This window comes from Aulostomus chinensis, chromosome 3 (genome assembly GCF_037954235.1).
Source record: "Aulostomus chinensis isolate RoL2024-O1b breed Wild chromosome 3, RoL_Achi_v1.0, whole genome shotgun sequence".
In the NCBI taxonomy this organism is placed as follows: domain Eukaryota; kingdom Metazoa; phylum Chordata; class Actinopteri; order Syngnathiformes; family Aulostomidae; genus Aulostomus; species Aulostomus chinensis.
The window spans coordinates 19,042,760-19,062,272 of record NC_141322.1 but is presented as its reverse complement, the minus strand read 5'-3'; the positions used below and the strand labels follow the sequence as shown (position 1 = coordinate 19,062,272).

At 41.4% G+C, this 19,513-nt stretch overlaps 2 protein-coding genes across 2 annotated transcripts; one reads left to right on the top strand and one right to left on the bottom strand.

The window, feature by feature from the left end:
• Nucleotides 1–111: 111 nt before the first annotated feature.
• On the bottom strand, nt 112–6,013 carry LOC147268066 (MICOS complex subunit Mic10-like). Its single transcript, XM_086199315.1, has 4 exons — nt 5,904–6,013; nt 562–609; nt 360–469; nt 112–280 (listed from the first exon to the last, which is right to left on the bottom strand). The coding sequence occupies exons 1-4, from the start codon at nt 5,962–5,964 to the stop codon at nt 275–277; spliced, it is 225 nt and encodes a 74-aa protein (XP_086055441.1). The 5' UTR covers nt 5,965–6,013; the 3' UTR covers nt 112–274.
• A 1,411-nt stretch (nt 6,014–7,424) lies between these two features.
• Nucleotides 7,425–19,186, top strand: capzb (capping actin protein of muscle Z-line subunit beta). The gene is made up of 9 exons (XM_086199314.1): nt 7,425–7,650; nt 12,043–12,132; nt 13,780–13,901; nt 14,527–14,640; nt 14,727–14,868; nt 15,427–15,543; nt 15,626–15,691; nt 15,958–16,034; nt 18,071–19,186. The coding sequence occupies exons 1-9, from the start codon at nt 7,648–7,650 to the stop codon at nt 18,156–18,158; spliced, it is 819 nt and encodes a 272-aa protein (XP_086055440.1). The 5' UTR covers nt 7,425–7,647; the 3' UTR covers nt 18,159–19,186.
• Nucleotides 19,187–19,513: the final 327 nt, after the last annotated feature.

Below are 19,513 nucleotides of genomic sequence, written 5' to 3'. Positions count from 1 at the left end.
AGCAGGAGTTCGAGTCTCCGAGCTCATTAACACACAAAATTACCTCACACACCCAAACCACATTTCATTCCTCTCAAACATGCACACAGAAAAGGACAGAAAGACAGAAAGTTCTCCATAATCACTTTATTAAATATACATCGACGGCCCTTTGATAAACAACGCAGGGCCTCATAGGACATTAGTGCCAGGACAGAAATGAGCAGCACATTAACAAGGGCAACACGAAAACAGATGACAAACTCCTTGGCAGATCCTTTTGAGTCCTTCACTTCTAATCCTGGAAATAAACAAATATCATGAATCATCATTCTGACATGTGTCGAAGTCCTCAAAATAAACACATTTCACCCTCTTACCTTCACCATGCGGCCATGAATCAAGTATGGTGACCTGAAGTCATGCTGGCAGTTAGCGTACCCCATACCCAGTCCCAAACCTGAACCAAAGGAGACGGGCCATGTGCGTCCTAGGGAAGAAAAACAGCTTTACTATGTATCCCCCCCATCCCCAGCGAAAAAAATAATATCCGAGTAGTTTCTCTTTGTAACGAGGACTTACGTTTAAACAGAAGGACAGAGAAGGCGATGCCTACACCGACTCCTGTTACTGCAAAGTAGCAGAAAAGGCAAGTATCAACAGTTTGATTCAGCTTTAGGTGATGTGATCAAGTTTGATCCAGTAGAAAAAAACAGGCTGGAATGATGTCAATGGGGTGGTGGGGGCCATGGTACTGGAAGCAGCACTTGGTAAATAGAACCAGTTAAGCAAGACATTGCTCAAGTCCTCCTGGAAAACAGGAGGCAGGGATCAAGCATCCAAAGGACACATTTTCAGGAAAGAAACTTAACACTAAAAAGGGGTGCATGACAGGGGGAACAGAGCCGCCTATGAGGCAGAATTCAGGACAAGTCGGAGGTCACAGGGTGCACAAGCAGGTAAGCACTGTCCTGCCATAGTGTTGACTCAACACGGCCAAGGAAACAGTTGGCCAGTGGCACAGAAATAACCAAAGTTGTTTTGTCTCAGACTAGAGAGGGATCTCGAGGAGGAATGTGTTTGTGCGTTTAACTTCACCTCGCTGCAGGCCACACCACACCCTACAGCAGGCCAGCCAGCACAGAAAACATATAAAACAGCCATTTGGGCCCCTCTGACTCTTAATTGGATTCAGAGAGCTATGCAGCATGACCGTTTTGCCTGAACCAGAACCGTCAGACTGTTTTCTATTAGACAAACTACAAATGTCAAACAAGACCACAAAAGAGGCCGTACATCCTCATTATCAATACACACCAACAACAAATCAGTGTCCTCTGTATCCATTTCAAGCAAATATTTCATGCAATTTTAGATTCTCCGTTGGTCAGAGGCTCCTTCTTTTTTGCCAGAGCATTTTTGAAGCCCCTGATTTTCCACTGAAAAGGAATAGAGTAAATGCATTGGAAAAATATGAGGGCAGATCCACATCTCATTTTGGCTCCCTTTCCCTTTGTCTGGACCATAACAAAAACATTTGTGCTGGATTTGAAAATATAAACCCCGCAGGCCTTGAAATCCTTGCCAGCTTTGCAATGCCCCAAAAATAAAGTCAGGAAAGAGCTGGCTAATGTTCTAGTAATTCATTTGTTTATCATCAAGGATGAGGCATTCACTTTCAATCATGGGAATCCTGTGATTGACTAAAATTTCACTAATATATGTTTGACATTTCCAGTTTGTTCCATGAAGGAGCGGTTCTGCTAAATATCAACAGGACCACCAGTGAGTTTAAGGAACACATGTAGGTTCTGATACTGTTGCTCAGTGTGCAACAGGCAGCCAAATTAACATCAGAAATGCCATGACATCAGTAATGATTGAAACAAGAGTGACTGTAATGAAGACCATGACTGGCCACTCTGACCTCAACGCCATCTACTCGTTGTTCAGATTAAACAAGTTTCCTATAAACACTTTTGTTAACTCTTACTGAGGGGACGCTGCTAATTGTCTCCCTCCCTGGCATGGATCCACAAGCATTTGCTTTAGCTGGGTTTTCAATTAAATGCAACCATTATGACGTCAACTGCACGCGCGCGCACACACACACACACACACACACTTCAAAGTTTTACAGTCCTGACCGATCGTTATATGTGGTTGCATCACACATACTTGAGGAGAATCTTCAAAGATGTTCTTCCCTCTGAGATCAGACATGCACACACAAGATTTGAAAATAATGACACATGACACACGGCAGGCTCTTAAGATCATCGTGCCAGAGGGAACAGCACATCGCATCACATCATCTCTCTCAAGTGATCTCACGAGGAGCACTGAGCAGTGCAACAGGCTGCAGTAGTAAAGCTTTGCTGTGAAGGAAAACAAAAAAAAAACAAAGGAGGAGAACAAATGAGTCTGGATGTATGAATATTCATGTCGATGTCGGTACGGAGGGTTGATGACCTGGAGCCGGAGGTCAGCTTTTACAGTCAGTATTAATATCTGTCAACAGTAGTACAGTTTACGAGCACGAGGTGAACCAATGATACCTCCACACACAAAGCTGATTTAAAAATGCCATCTGTTTGTTAGGATAATGTTCAGATTTTTGTTCTTTAAGACCAAATGACACAGATGCTGCTCAACACCTATTTGTTATTCGTTAATATTTACATATGCTTACAATTTTTGTTTTACAAAATTTAGCTCTCTCTTGTTTGATAAACGTTCTTTTAGATTCAGCAATTTTGTTTCTAGTGCATTGTTATTATATTGTTTGATTTTTTTTAACAAATACCCCAAAAATCCAAACCATGCAATATCGGCGTTACGTCAGCCATCGCCCCGCCTCGGATATATCGGTGGACCAATGACACATTAGCCTCAGGACTACAATGTTAGCTGTTGCCTGGCAACAATGTCAGCATAGCTGCCTTCTCATTGGCCATTTCAACTGTCTTTTGGCAGAGTTTTTGTTCCTAATCAAGTCTATTTGATATTTGGTACTGAATATGTACTTAACCACAGGGCTGGGGAACTTTCACCCTGAAAACAGCTGCCTACTGTGACAGCACACACACACACGCGCGCGCGCTTCAGGAGGACAGCTCTCCACGACCCTCCACAGAGCCGAGAGTCAGATGATCATTTTTGTAACTGTATGCTCTTCCAAACAAATAACACCTCTGACATAACACTTCTCATCTAGTGCGCTGCTGTTGTGAAAAATATGAATTTATATCCCCTCAGATAAATGTAGAAACAAAGGCTTATAGAATGGAATGACTAAGAGAGAAAAAAAAAACATTCAGAAGAACATATGCTGCAGAGTTAGTTTGGCCAGGAAAGACACCATGGCACAAACCAGCCTTTGTTAAAGCAACTCATACAACTGCCATGATGCAGATGGTTTCCTCCCAGCCAGAGATGAATTTTATTGGGCCAAAACTGATGTCATGCAGTGTCATGTGGATTGTTTGCCAGTCGAAGTATTTGAGGACTGGACTGACTGATCCAAAAACCACAGATAAACTATACCTCCATGTTTTTACTGAGAGGATAGTTTTAGCAGTCATGTGTTTGTTGAGCCCGTATGGGGGCTCAGAGTTTACCACTGTTGCCTCACAGGAGGAAGTTCCTGGACTCAAGCCTCAGCTGTCTCAGGTCTCCCGTGCGTGGAGTTCTGATGTCTCCATGGGTTTTCTCTGGGCGCTGTGGTTTGCCCCGTCACAAAATAAATAAATGAATAAATAATGCATGTTACGCCTTACACTGAGGCAATTTGTGACAAATTGTCATTCCATTTGTGTTGCCGGATGGACAGAAGGTTCAATGCACGTTCTGTAATTTAAGACAGGCTGTGAAAAAAAATGGAAAACCGTCGGACAGTCAGACTCTTGTCACCCGTAACTGTGACTACACAACAATAGTGCAAGTGACGGTCTTATTAAAAAACAACTAGAAGTAATACTTTATTTGTTTTGTTGTCTCCTCTCTCCATCTCTGTCCCCGCTGGTTCCAATGGTACATTGCATCATCTCTTTTTGCTCATCATCATGATCTTTTGGCTTTTTCATATGATTTAGAAATAAAGACAAATGTTACTTTAAAAAGTTCCCAATGAGTTCATTGGTTATTCAATGTGTATAAAATGTAAAGATCATATTTAAATCTTTCTATGCAGATAATATTGATATTGGTAAATATTGTCTTTTGGCCAGATCTGCTGTAAATTATCGGAAAGATAATCTAATACCGTGATATTCTACATCCAAGGACAAATCAATCAAAATGTTTTTACTGGTTAAATGTATCTGGATTTTCTTTACCTCGGTTAAAGACTTTCGAAGTTGTCTTTGAGAAAACAATCACACAGGCCTGCAAAACACAATAAATAATGCTCACCAAGTTGTGAGGAAAAAGACCAACTGTAGGAGAACGTAGGAGAGATGTAGTCCTTTTCAGTTGTTACGTCATTGGGGTGTGCATGGAGAGCTTTGTGATCTACAAGTATTAAGGTTGCCACAAGATTTCAGTTTTAGCCAGTTTGATGAGGACAGCATCCAATTTGAATATGCACGTGACAAAATCTAGTTTCACTCAGTGGTGTACAAATAATATAGTTTAACATTTGGAAACTGCGTTTGTGTTATATACACCACAGTGTTTCTTGCTTCAGCGTGTTCAGCAGGGCACAGACTGGGTGACCACTCCTCCTCTACAGTATCCCAATATGGGAGTTCTCCAAAATGGAAGCAAGATCCGGCAACCTGATAAACTGATGCTGTTAGAAACAGACCGAGAAAAAAACAAAACATATTAATCCCCGCAGGGTAAAAGTTTGGAAACAATTGCTCAAACTTGTGGAAATTGGAACTGGGGAAATTATAGCAACAGGAACAATTTCCTCAATAATGAATCATTCATAATCTCATACTTTATGTATATTCTAGGCTACCTCGCTGGCGGGCTGGACGGCGGTACTGTGGGAAGTGCTTGTGCCAGGAGAAGAGCCACTTACTTTAAGACATTTACTCAAACAGTTCAAGAGAATACTGTCTTTCTTAAGATTGTTTAAAAATTCATGTCAGAGTGTTTTTGAAATGTTTAATTTACAAAAATCTATATATATTTATTTTTTTTAAAAAAAGATTTCTATGGTGAGGCTGAACATCTCAAATTACAATTGGCGCCTGATTCTATTTGCACTGACTAGTCTTCATCTCTTCCCCCCAACTTTTCTTTTTATGTGTCAAAACTAATTTGTGACGCAAACTCAATCTATAAATAGATGTACTAATACGGGATTAAAACTACAGTAATCTGGGTTATAGCCAATCTCAAGTGTTGAGTAATGTATAATAATGTCAAATTTCTTTAAAACCCTTGTTCCTCCATGTTGCAGCAATTTTCGAAAGGTCTGAGCTTTACCGAAATAATGAATAAGGTCAAAACAGAAGTAGGTAAACCTCAGCAAAGCCCCTTACGCCAAGCTCTAGTCTTAAATTTAAATATTTAGGGTGAGACCATTACGGGTGAGGTTTATCAAGCTGTAGGAGATAAGATATTTGACAGAAGTATCCTTTACGGATGTGGTTTCCTCCAAACCACAATGACCCAACCAGGAATAAGACCTGTCAACACAGCCTGGACAACCGCGTTAATCAGGGCTGTTTCGTTTTTGATTTAAAATTTTTCTGTCGACAATATAGAGAAAAAAAATACTGTTTTATCCATTCATACATCACAATTCCGTACAGTTGACCTCAGTATACCGTCCCACCATGGTCATACGAATGTCCCCAGGAGCGAACCTGCCTCAAACCTTAACCTTGACCACAGTTTGTCTTACCTAGCGTAAAATCCGTTACTGAAGAATACCCGCAATAGCACACCGTTTTACGAACAATAATTACCTGTTTTCACGGCGGTGTCTGCAAGGCATCGGTCCCATTTCCGTCCGTGTTCGTCCGCCATGTTTCAAGCTGTCCGTAAAATGAAACATCGCGAGAGCAACAGCAATTCACGTGAACGCCTCCTGTAATTATGCACGTGTTCATGTACAGTTTCAATGAAATCTTAATGAACTGTTGCTATATCTGCTAGAGATCCATCTTGGTATTTTTATCTTTATGTTTAACAATCAGATTATTCACACACATTCATTCAGTTGGTTTGACAATGTTATGCTTATTTGCATAATCACTCCGATTTTATTTTACTTCACTTTTTTACCACTCATATTATGACAAGTTTATCTTTTACGCGTTTATTTTACCATTTTTTTAATGACTGACATTCTTTTTATATCGCATCTTCCCTGTAGTTCTGCTAAAGTGGAAGCCACACAGGTAACAATGCATGTTTGCACAAAGTGTTGCACATCTTATAAACAGGAGAAAAGGTGATGCTTTTTCTTTCGTATGAGCAGTGATGGTTGGAGAATATTTGCATCTGAAGTTTCCAACATCCACTTGAAATGAAGTAAAACAACGCACAAACCACGTGTGGGGTTACATAGGCATGTTTATCTGGTACAAACAGCAACAGTGGTGTATAAACATCCAATGTTATGCTTGTATACAAAATTAAACCACAAAGCAAAGCACAGTAATCTTCTTCAAGTACACTGCATATAACAACAAAGACTTAGATTTTTTGGATAATTTCAAAATATAAACCAAACAGTGTAAAACCAAATGGTTTTCAATTCTGAAATATTGCATTTAAGAATGGTAGCTCCACATAATATTTATGTGTATACTTCAACTTGAAAACTGTAGCAACTGATCTGAAATGAAAATGTCAGAACAAAAAGTCCCCATTGATCAATTCATCAGAATGTGGCATTGTGTCTCCCAGTTAAGAGATAACATTCAGAACATTCAGAGTACCACTCGTCAATCAAGGACAAGCACACTCATTGTTAGATTTACATAATCCGTCTTGTAATCATGATAAAACCAAAGTTATTTTCATGTGATAATGACATAATATCCTGTTGTCACTACACAACATTTATTTAATCTTTTCAGATTCTATTGTACACAAATTAAAGTCCATTAATATTGTATTAATAAACCAATAAAACAATTCCATACAATAACACAGAAAAAAATCTGCCTGCATGCACTGAAAAATATTAAGTTTAACATTAAATCTAGTTTTGAACATAAAATTTGAATTATTTAAACTTCTTTTATTTATGAGATGAAAACAGTACTTGTGAGAAATACACTGAAGTCGGACATCAACAACCTGATCATTGTAAAAAATCAAGAGTTTGCATGATTTGAGTGCAGATGTGCGTCTGCCGCCCTCGCTGACAGCGTTTTTACTGTACCACTCCTCTCTTGCCATACTTGGCAATGGCTTTCTTGCTCCGTCGCTATTGGCTGCTGACGAGAAGGCCCGGAATGACCCGGAAATGCTAGCAGGCCCTGATTTCTGGCTGTAGCCTCCTTCCTGTAGCCCGGTTGAGGAAGTGAATTTCGCTGACAGGGCTGGGTTCACTGGGGTACAGGCGAACAAAACATCTTCCGCGGGGGACTGAAAAAACAACAAGAGGCGAGAGGAGCGATTTGACAAACTATACTGAAGATAAGGCTTACAGTCATCGGTGAAATCGTTCTCCCCTGCCCCGCTGAGACCGCCGCAGACATGGTAAGGGCCGCGGTAGAGAGGGTAAAAGAGTTTGGTGGGGCTAGTAGCTACTGCTAACTAATGGCTACGGTGGCTAAGCTAGTTTAGCTATTGCCGGAGGTGCTGGGTGGTAACCCGAGAGCATCAGCAGGAGGGGGATCTAAGCGGAGGCTTATAAATCAACCATAAGTATCCTTCTCCCACTTTGATCTGAACTTATGTTTGTCAGATACAAGTGAATTAGCTCTGTGGCTAAGCTAAGTGCCGTCTCCTCCAGCCAATTAGCTACCTAGCTACTAGCTAAGCTTGATGCTCCGCAGGCTTAAAGTGAGCACAGGATGTTTTGGATTTGACACAAGTTTGTGTTCTGCATTCGAGAAGCGGCCCAATATAACACACACTCAGCCACAGTCCTCGGTCGTGCGCCATAACATGCACACGCCTGCTAAAATAGTCAAGCGCCTGTAGCTATATTAAGACTCTTGCTCCTCCCGCTCCTAACCATGACAAGCTGTTAGATTCTTCTCTTAAGTTTCCTGCCTTTCTAGTTTGATCTTGACTTTGGCAGGTTATAATTTTTTTTGTTCACTGCTTTCATGATAGCATTTTACTATCTGGCAATTCCCCATTCTTCACAATTTTGCAATTTTAACTATTTATGGCATGAAAGCGTACAGCAGGAACATGATTGCGATTGGTCTTTTATTTATGCTTGACTAAGCGCCAGAATCTGACGAGAATAATGAAGCACCACCTTTTGCTTTTGTGCTGTTGAAGCATGTAGCACTTCCACATAGCCCAAATGGTCTAATGCCTGAATTGAGAAGAGCAGCTGTTATTTCTCCACTGTCGCCCACTCTCCCTAGCCTCACCTCATCCATCCTGCTGGCTCAGCTCTCCCCCGACCCTGTGGTGGTTGGTTTGAATTAGTGTTTACACGGAGACAGGAGCACTAGTAAACACTGTGTCAAGGAGCGCAGGTGTCTGACGGGGCAGACTGATTCATCAGCTGAGAGAGATTTTAAAACGTGTGTAAAAAAATTTTTGAGATGGAATCACATTGGCTCTCATGTTCAGGGGTCAACTTTAAGAAAAATGTTTATGGTAAAAGGGCCCCCCTTCTTTATAACATGTCATTGTCCTCAGAGTGGCTAGCAGCTGCGTGAGTATACATTGTTAGGTTTATGGAGGAGTTACTCACTCCATAGCTAGAAGACAGGTTGATTAATTAGGTGTATTTCACAAATGTGTTGATGCAGCAAACTACTGCGATGGAACTGTTGATTAATTTGATGATGATGCAAGTGACTTGAAAATGCCCTCCAAAGAAAACATCCTCTCCTACCATACGGTATTGATCAACAGTGCTGAACTGTACTTCAAATTCAACCTCTCTACATAAGCACAATTCTGTTTGTTTGTAAAAGGGCTGGGCAATATTGTGACATCAGTCTAGAGATGGAATATTGTTATGACATCACTATAAAAAAATTTCACGTTTTCCTGGTTTTTGAGACTGCATTGCAGGAAGAGTGATGCCATTTTCTGAACTTCACGGACTGTTTCTCTTTGTCTGTTGTTCGCCTTTAGTCACATAGCCATGTTATCCAAATTACAAATGATGAGAAAACTCATTTTGTTGATAATTCCGTGAGGGCACCAGTAGTCATTCTTAAAATATTGAAGTATTTGGTCAAAAATATTGTAATATTTTGTGTGGTCCATATCACCCAGCCCCACAATTTCTCAAACTATATTCTTCAACTTTAACCAGTGAACCCTTTGCTTTCTTCAGGCTTCATATGATGATGGATGTGGAAAAATATATTGTAATTTTTTTTTTGCCCTATCAATCAGCTCTACTTTATAATGATATGCAAGAGCAGGTGTACCTATCAGGACAGTACAAAAAAAAAATGTATGCACCATCATAATAATAATAATAATTTGTGCATTAATAATATTGAGGGAGAAGTTGTACGTGAATCATGGAGGGGCAAGGCCACGCTCACTCAAGATGAAACATTCACCAAGATCTGCATCTTGGTTCAGGCTTAGGTAAAAGCTGTCTTTTTAATAAATGTAGCTAATGGTGCGTCTTGTTATTACTGCAGTTATGAGGAAATATGGTGAAATATGGCCTCTCAGTAGCACCCAGGGCCAAGCATGGTGACTTGGATGGTGTAAATATTAATTGCATGAAAACTATTGAAGCAGAGCAGCAGTGTTAGCTTAAAAACAAGCTTTTGCCGCCATATTGCTACATACCTACAAATTCCCCAGGATTTCATGTTGCGACTAGTCTGTCCACCCCTTCTCACTAATGTCCTACAGCTAGTTGCGTGTTTTAGAGAGAAAAAACCCTGAGGGAAGGCTCTGCTATGCGGTCATATATGGTCTTTGTTTTATTTACTCTCAACTGCCTTGCTGTGAAAACAAACTATTGCACAGAAAGGTTCATTCTGCTGCTTAAAACATGTAATTAACAGGAATGCTGAGCTACAGGAGTGTAGTTTATGGGAGACCTTGAACGTGTCATCAGACATTTGCTGAGTGGCCATGCATATAACAAAACAAACTTCTGCAAACAATTCAAATGCAAACAAAAAAGGAATTAACACCGTAGTTTCTAGCCTCTTCAAGGTGTTGATTCAATGGGTTGTAGAATGATGTGACAGTGAAGTGAATGTTTTCAAGATAACTCATCCCCACTAAGGAATGTTATGCAGCATCAAGTTTTTCCTCACCTTTGGTTGTTAGCAATGTCTCCTCCTCTTCTATATTAAAAATGTCCTAAAGCTCAACGGTAGAAATGTTCCTTGCACCAGTTGGACCAGTAGAGCCGTTTCTGTTATCACACAGTTTTAATCATCATATTGACCAAATGGGACATAAAAGCTAAAAACTATAGATATAGACGATATTTAGCCCACATCTCCACCGCAGCTGCAGCCACAGTGTGTAGCCAGCTAGCCCTGCCGACGTTCCACCTCGGACATTGTTCAGCTCAGACAAAATGATGGACCTGCTGACTAGAATTTTAAAGACACAGAGGAAAAGAATCGATGAGAGTTCAAATGAGGCACGAGGCAGCTTACAGGCCACTGCCTCAGCAATGAGCGTCATCTCACTGAAACTCTATGACGCATCCGGTTTAAAATATTCATCCATTCCTCACAACTTGTTGTCATACCTAGCCTGCTTAGATGTATGGCACAGTCCAGAAGCTAGATACTCTGCTGTTCTTGAATATTATCGTATTTACTGATGTCTGTGAGGTACATATTGACCAATAAGTTGATCGATCCCTCTGAATGATTATTTTCAAGAATGAATGAGCCTTTTCATTATTTTTGGTGAATATCTAGAGAAAATGCATGACACAAGCTAGAGCTAGGAAGATGATTTATCTACCATGCATCAGGATATCAGTGTAACTGAAGAAACTAAACTCCAAGTCAATAAGCAGGAAGCATTTATTTATTCATTGTACTGACATGGCAGGTTCACAGAATTTGACAGTAACTCGATGTACAACGTAGTCAAAATGGCAACAGAAGAATTGGTATATGATGTTGGCTGTGTAAAAACACCATTTGGCCTCGGTGTATCGATAATACTGCATATCTCAAGAGGAAGTATCACATCATATTACAGTATTTTGTCACACCCCTGCTCGAGGGCCATATGGCTGGACTGCATGACCCTTTGACAGCTGCCAAACAATAAATGCACTGAGTGACCATCATGGACTCGGTTGGGACTGGAAGTGCCTCATTTAACAGATTTTTATTCATACCTTGCAAAATATTCACATGACCAATAAGGAGTGCTGCTGTTTGTTCTACTGTGCTGGAAACACTGTCTTCTATCTCTCAGTGTAAGTAGAACTGCGTGCAAGGGTGTGACTCGGTCCTGCAAAGTAACTGGGCTCACTCCCCTCATACTGAATGTAGCAGGCCTTTGTCATCATCCTGTTTCAGAGTGGTGAAGGGGAGTTTTGGCATGGTCATTTAATACTCAGTCCTGATCCAATTCTTTCCCTTATTTTCCTACAGCTACACAGTGACCAGCTGTAGCGCCATTACTGCATTGTTGTACCATCACATAACTTCAAAAACATGTGAAGTTTGTTTGAATTTCACTGGTTTGCTGCACTGTTTGCTTCCAGTGTTTCAGATTAACACAAATAACTAAGATGCACACAGTGGTCCTGTTTCAATAATCACAGGTGTGCTTGTGAGTCCTACAGAGTTCTCTCCTTTGCACATGCAGATGAAGTATGTTGTTTTGTTTTTTTTTTTTTAGAAGGACTGGATCTGTTGGGTGGCAAATGTGGCCAAATGATTGACTGATGAAAAATCTGCTGTTTTTGCAAAGACAGTGAAAAATATGTACTCTTTCCTGTTTCAGACTGAGCAGCAGCTGGACTGTGCCCTGGACCTGATGAGGCGTCTGCCTCCTCAGCAGATCGAGAAGAACCTCAGTGACCTCATTGACCTGGTGAGTTGCTGGCCTTGGTGAGCCTATCTGATCACACGTGCAACATCCGCCCGAACTTTTCAAAACCTGTTACGCACTCGCTGTGTTAAACACTCTAAAAGAACAACAACACATGGATGCTAAACAAGACCATATGTGGCCTTTTAGCTGCGAAGATAAGACGATCATCAAAATACCTGCCTTTTCAGTTCACCACCAACCTCAGGTCTGTGTTTAGTATGGGTGAATTATTATATTCAGTATCAACATTGTGCACATTTTTGAGCATTTAAGTCCTTTTTCTCAAAAGCATAAAACCAGTACCAGTTTCAGTGTGAACTGTGTTATGAACATTGACCACTTATATTTCCTCATCTAAAGTGTTAAGTATTTCAACTGGTCAACAAGAAGTGCCCCGCTTACTGTACCTCCTTTTCGTCCCACAGAGCCATTGATAACGATAATAACAGTAAAGATCAATGGAAAGATAAAAATTGGAACACAGTGAAACTGTTATTTGATGGCCATTGTGTGAGGAGAATCTCATTATGTTGCAGCCTGACTCAAGAAAAATGTGATACAAAATAATTGTTGAAAAAAACCAACCCTGTTCTTTCTAGCAATATCTCAGGCAATATGAATTCCTGGTAATAAGGTTAGTAAATTTGGTCTTTCTCATATTTGTCCCTACAAAAGTATTTGGAAATTGTCAAAGTTCTTCTGTACATTTTACCAGAGTCACACCTGCTGAGTCGGACGGATTAAGCTGAATCGGACATAAATCAAATCACACTTCCCAGTGTTTGCATGGCACCTTGTTTTCTAGAGGATATCCGACAGTTTCCCGCCAGCCCCCACCTCCTAACCTTCCTATTCCATCACCTTTAACCTCTCTCCCCCTGGGCATCAGCTCTCTCCTCACCCATTTCACTGTGTCTGGTTGTTAGTGATTATTATCGAGGCTGTCAATCACTTCCACTGCCAGGCACTTTTTTGGCTTGGCCGGCTTTACTCAGAATCACCTGAAATTGCCTCCTCCTCTTCTGTTGGTCGACTTCTGTTTCTTCTCATTTTTCTGGGTTTCGTCTTCCCTTCCCTGGCTTCCTGCTGTAAGGTGTGTGTTGGGGGGGATATGGGGTCTTTTTTTTTTTTTTTTTTAAGGAAAACAGGGCCTCCTCTGTGTTTATGCTCTGATGCATTGGACACAGAGGAGGAGTTCTTGTCAGTCTGTGAGAAGTCATTTGTACCCTCTTATCCTCTAGATATTATGTTTCCTGTTGCTATTTTATTCCCCCCTCCACTGAGTAACCTCTGCTTATTGAGGGACACTGGAATGTTAGTGAAACACTGGAATATAGAGCTGTTGTTTTGGGGGGGGTTTTTTGCCTTAGATGGAGATGCTCTTGTATTTCGGACTAATCTTTTCATCTCGAGTCCTGGGAGTTCTAAAGTTTACTCCTGTTACAGGAAGTTTGAATCACCATAAACATCTTAATTGTCTCTTGCTTAATCTCAAGACATACAAAACACTTTGGCTACTTGACAAGTTCAGATGTACTGCAAACTTGTGCACATGTTCTTGTGGAAGAGCAGCAGCTGTAGTGAAGTATGTGAGCAGAAGAGAAATAACGCTGAGATTTATATTGCTGCCCGTTTTTTTGCATCCAGGTGCCCAGTTTGTGTGAGGACCTCCTTTCCTCCGTGGACCAGCCCCTGAAGATTGCCAGAGACAAGGTGGTGGGGAAAGACTATCTGCTCTGTGATTACAACAGAGACGGCGACTCCTACAGGTCGAGTTTATAGTTACACCTCAGTCATGGAAAACAGAGGTCAGAGGGTCCTGGGAAAAGACAGCAACTTAAACTTAAAGATATAGGATATACACTTTTTTGAAATGTTGGAATTCCTTTTTCTTTTCTACTGATGGTTATTTGAAAACCTGGATGGCGTAGCACTTTGGCACACAAGTTTTAGGAACAGATTTTGGAGCTTCTGACACTCTGTTGTCATCACACAGTTTGATATTAGCTCTTGAGGACTGTTTGACTAGTTACCACCCGGAACAGCAGAGAGAGCAGTGAGATGGTTTCTGCAACACTGTCGGTAGGATTGTGGGCCAAGTCTATACACCTGAAGGATTCATGTCCAGTTATTACCTTCTTTTAACTACATGGTTTGATAATATAGCTGAGGACGAAACAAACATTTAGAACTTTAAAACTAATTAGTGTTAATTGTTCAGTGAATTTACATCATCGACCATGTCAGAAAACCACAATGTTTAAAGATTCAAATACATATAAAAGTGACAGAACCATGATGTTGTTTTCAGTGTTCAAATAGCTGAGACAAATTTCAAATAAGCTGCTGAACATTGAGTCACGCTGACTTCTGTCCTGCCTCTCAATCCATCAGATCTCCATGGAGTAATAAATATGATCCTCCCATTGAAGACGGTGCGATGCCCTCAGCTCGCCTGAGGAAACTGGAGGTTGAAGCCAATAACGCTTTCGACCAGTACAGAGACCTGTGAGTAGCACTGAAGCAGTCTCCTTCTGGGACGTTGATGAATCGTTAGTATCGAGCTCTTCTCTCTGACTCCCGTGTTTGTCCAGGTATTTTGAGGGTGGCGTATCCTCTGTTTATCTTTGGGACTTGGATCATGGTTTCGCTGGAGTTATTCTCATCAAGAAGGCTGGCGATGGATCCAAGAAGATCAAAGGGTGCTGGGACTCCATCCACGTGGTGGAGGTGCAGGTGAGAGGCAGCTGAAAGTTATTCTGGCCTAATCCTGTTTTCCTTATACATTTCAGTACCAAAATGCTCTTGTTAACAGGAGGCACCGTAACACCACTATAGCCCCTTTCACACTGCACCAAAAAATGTGGATGAACACGGGTGTTTGGGCACTCTGAAAGGGTCCCCTCGGCATTTCGACCCGTGTCTACCGACCCTCCAAGCAACCTGAGTGTTCAGCAGCTCACCTCGGCTCTGCTCGCCTCGCCTGCTGTATGAAAAAGGCACCCCGCGTTGTTTCAGGTTTCCCGCGATATTACCCTTTGACGTAGATCTACTGTAATGATTACGTTGTCAGCGCGATGACATACAAGAGGGAAAAATACAGGCACGCAGCCCTCACAGCAGGAGCTCAGACCCGCGTCTGCTGGAAGCTTGAATACACCCTATTGCAGAGCAAATGCGGGCACAAAAACCCACATAGACACGTGTGTTTCAGTGTGAAAGGGGTATAATACTGCGGTGTAGCTCAACCGCTGGAGTCTTGCCTAATTGTTATTGTGTCTGTGGTGCGACCAGGAGAAGTCCAGCGGACGTACTGCTCACTACAAACTCACCTCTACTGTCATGCTGTGGCTCCAAACAACCAAGACTGGCTCTGGCACGATGAACCTGGGCGGCAGCCTCACAAGACAGGTACGGGTCAGAACCAAGCAGAAAACAACAACAGCCTGATTCATCTGGCTGTGCTGAACACATTCATTTCCTCTTTTCACAGATGGAAAAAGACGAGACAGTTGGAGAGTCCTCACCCCACATTGCCAACATTGGTCGCCTTGTCGAAGTCAGTAAAACCTTGTCTTGCATGTAGACATTAATTCCATTGAGCTGCAGTTATGTGACTGCATTATTCTGTTACTCCAATTTAGGATTTGTACGTAGATACTAGGAATACCAATATTGCGGCCTATACGACAGTCACATCGTCTGGCTGCTGTCACTGTGCTTCATGTTCACCTCACTACTCAATGAAGTAATGTTTTGGTAGGGTTGCAGTTACCAAAAAGAGGTATTTATTGTGGTAAAAGTTAGAAATGTGTCTTTTTATAGGATATGGAGAATAAGATCCGCTCCACATTGAATGAAATCTACTTTGGGAAGACCAAGGATATCGTCAATGGACTAAGGTAATGATACTAAAGTTAGTTACATGACTGGAATCCTTGTTTTCCCTTCTAGAGCAGCACCAGTCAGCAGGGTTTGCAGGCTCACTGTCCTTTTGTGTCTTAACATCTGTTGATCCATGCAACAGATACTTAATTACTACTTCCTGTCAGTTCTGGCATTTCTTATCTCATCTTTTATTTAATCCTTTTTTTCCTCTTTAGTTGCCTTTTCTCTGTCTTCACTTCACCTCCACTCTCCTCTGTCCCCCTCCAAACAATTTTGTTTTTATTGCCTTGTTTCCTTCCTCCATTTTTATCATCATCTATCCCCTTTGTCGATCCGTCTGTCGCCTCTTCTCTGTGCTCCAGATCAATTGAGTCTTTGCCTGATAACCAAAAGTACCGGCAGCTCCAGAAGGAGCTGTCACAGGTCCTCACCCAACGTCAGATCTTCATTGATTAGGGTCAGAGGTACATCCTGGCATGGGAAGTGTGTGTTCTTGTCTGTTTGTGTGTGTGTGTGTGTGTGTGTGTGTGTGTGTGTGTGTGTGTTAGTGCTGGTGAATATTTCTGCTCGGATGACTCACTGGACTTTTAGTAAGACATTTCCTGGTAATGGAAGTATTTCTGTGTTGTTATACGGGGCCTTACCCTGTAGGACAAACTCTACAGTGTTCTTTGTCTGTGTGAATACCACTACTGAGGCTAACCAAATATTACTGACTCTGAGCGTTCATAACCTGTTGTCCTCAGATTGTCAGCCATCATTCTTGAACCTGAGAAAGCAGATTATACCATTGTTAGTACTTTACCTTAATAATGATTGAACAAGTTTTCTGTCCTTTAGCCAGGCTCATTCCAGGAAGTGAGTGCAATTAGTTAGCAAGTAAAAGTTGCCCTAACGGCAGAAGTCCGACTCCCAACTCTTTCTCCAGCTCTACATCAGTGAGAACAACCTGGAAATCTAGCAGAATGCCACAGGGCCGTCGTCACGTACTTAATGAAAGGTTTACTGCCTGCGTTACAGAGTCCAGATGGTTTCAGCAAAACAAATATGAGCCAAACGGTAAAGGCAGCCTGAATGTGAATGTAAGTTTGAGGCTGACATGAAAAGATGTGTGAAAAGGCAGTTTTTATAGTTGACACCGGATTCTGAAAAGTAGATAGTATGGTAGTCCTATGGGTCAAGATAAAACCCCGTGACGAAATACAAAATGGCCCAACTCAAACGAAACCCCTGTGTGTGTTTGAATTTGAGTGTCTGATTTAACATATTTGCATGTGAGCCGTTGTGTAGGTTGTTTTTTTTTAACCTAGTTTAACAGATTGTGCTGTGAGCGACACGGTAACCATGTCAGATCTCTGCTGGTTTGAAACAATAAAAAAAACAAAAAAAAAACACCACTACTTATCCACCAACTTCCTTCTCACTGTATTCTGTCATTCAGATAATCTCAACCAATTGTGATCTCAGCCTGCACAATTATGTAGCTGCAGTTATACATTCTATTTTGTTTTGCTAATGCTACTTTAAGTTTGTTTGTTTGAGTTAAGAAGTGTACATTTTAAAATTATCAGGAAATCTGAAATTGTCCCCAATATTTATGCAATCTTGATAGCATGAGGTTAACTTGCAGTATTGTACGTTATAATCCCAATATGACTCGATATTATTAAAGCGATGTTTGTATTGTGGTACATCTGTGAATCTGATAAAGTGCAAAACAGGCTCGCTGAACACTTCTGTCAGTTGTTTTTAACTCTGTTACTCAACTGCATGACAACAATGACTGCTAATGTTGATCTAATTTGCCTGATATTAATAATTTAATGTGTCCAGTGTATGTAGTTCTTAATGTGTGACCCTAGGTATTTTTCACCCTCGTCATCTTGACTCCACAGGGAACTTGGCTGTGATGTCTGCGTTACTAATATTTTCTTGAAAAGTCTGCATTCTTTAGTTTGTCTTCCCGTCTCTGAAGAACCTTTTCCTGTCTCTCCTGCTGTCTGATGTTGCTGACTGTCTCTCCTCTGTGTGTGTGTCTCCACCCCTGCAGGAGTGTTCAGAATCTGGCTGATAAGTCAAAGCAGGAGGCTCTGAAGGTCAACCTGATGGAGGCACTCAAACGTAAACAGCAATGCTAGAGATGCTACTGTTCTGTTCTCTTGTCTGTTTCTCAGTCTCTCTCTGTCTCTCTCTCTCTCTCTCTCTCTCTCTGTCTCTCTCTCTCTCTCCCTCTCCCTCTCTCCCCAACATCTTTTTTCTGTTTCTTAACATCTCTCCCTCCATGCCTCTTCAGTGCTGCACTCTTGTTTATTTGTGGAAAAAACAAAAAAGGAGAAAATGCTTAGCTTTTTATTTGTTTTTTGTCCCCCCCCCCCCCACCTTTTTACCCCTCGTCCCCATCAGGTTTTGTTTTCATGCATCTCATTTGCCATGAAGCCATTCACTCATTCATTCACCCTCACTCACTCTCTCTTCTATCCATGTAATGAATATAATGATAGTATTACGGTTAATGATAATCTTCGGGTGTGAGGGTCATTGTAGTAATAATCCCGATGTTCTCACAGCTGATGTGTCCTGTCAGTTTGAAATGCCCAGCTGTCCCTCGGTGGCAAGGGAACCAACTGTGCAGTAGCTGGCCTAGACTCGGCTGGGCCTGTCATTACTATCTACATCTAATTTCTTAATTTCTTGCACCTATTTTTGCCTACAACACCCCCCCCCCCCTTAGATATATTTGTATAAAATTATAACTGTCAATGTAAGTTTGGTTCCTCGGGAAATCACGGCGGCAAACACAAGAGCGGCCTTCGGCTCCTCCCACACCGTCCGCTTGCATGTGAGTCTGTGTGGGGGCATGGAGCCGCAGTCAGTGGAAGCGTAGACGTATCAAACATGGGGATGGACTATTATATTCACATCGTAAGCCCAACCCTCCCCCTTCACCCCTCCGTCAGTGTGTATAACATGACAGTTTACCTCCCCTCGGTTCTTCAACTCTTCACCGTCTCTGTCTTTGTTGGGGGTTACAGTTCGTCTTTGTGTGTCCGTGGAAACTTTTGTTTCCATTTTGGAGGGGAATCTTTGTATTTTGTTTTTATTTTGTAAAGCTTATGATTCATATTGTATTAGAGCCTCCAGCAACAATAAAAACAGTAAAAAGCTACATGTGCCTTTTATTCGTTTTTTGTTGTTGTTTTTGTTTTAACAAAACGTCATGAAATTGAGTTTGAATAAAACAAGTCTCCAATGCAAACACGGTCGTAAAGATTTAACCAATTAGGCTCTTTGCCAGTTAGATTTGCATTCTGCATTTACACATTAGCAAATCACTCCACCTTACTTTTTTTCTTCCCGTAGCAGTTTTACCAAAACTCGCTTTAAAAAAAATCCCAACGTTTAGAAAATAATTTTGAAATACAAAATACAGCAAATGGAGTTGAGGGAACTTTTGATATCATGATCTCCCGGCGACAACATGAGGTCGTCGCCT

Bases quoted from the DNA above. Each gene is read 5' to 3' on its own strand.
- LOC147268066 (XM_086199315.1), bottom strand. From the start codon at position 5,964: ATGGCGGACGAACACGGACGGAAATGGGACCGATGCCTTGCAGACACC. The intron at 610-5,903 runs GTAATTATTGTT...GCTACTTTGCAG, and splicing joins AGACACCGCCGTGAAAACAG to TAACAGGAGTCGGTGTAGGC. The intron at 470-561 runs GTAAGTCCTCGT...TTTCTTCCCTAG, and splicing joins CTCTGTCCTTCTGTTTAAAC to GACGCACATGGCCCGTCTCC.
- capzb (XM_086199314.1), top strand. The intron at 14,641-14,726 runs GTGAGTAGCACT...GTGTTTGTCCAG, and splicing joins TTCGACCAGTACAGAGACCT to GTATTTTGAGGGTGGCGTAT. The intron at 15,692-15,957 runs GTCAGTAAAACC...GTCTTTTTATAG, and splicing joins ACATTGGTCGCCTTGTCGAA to GATATGGAGAATAAGATCCG.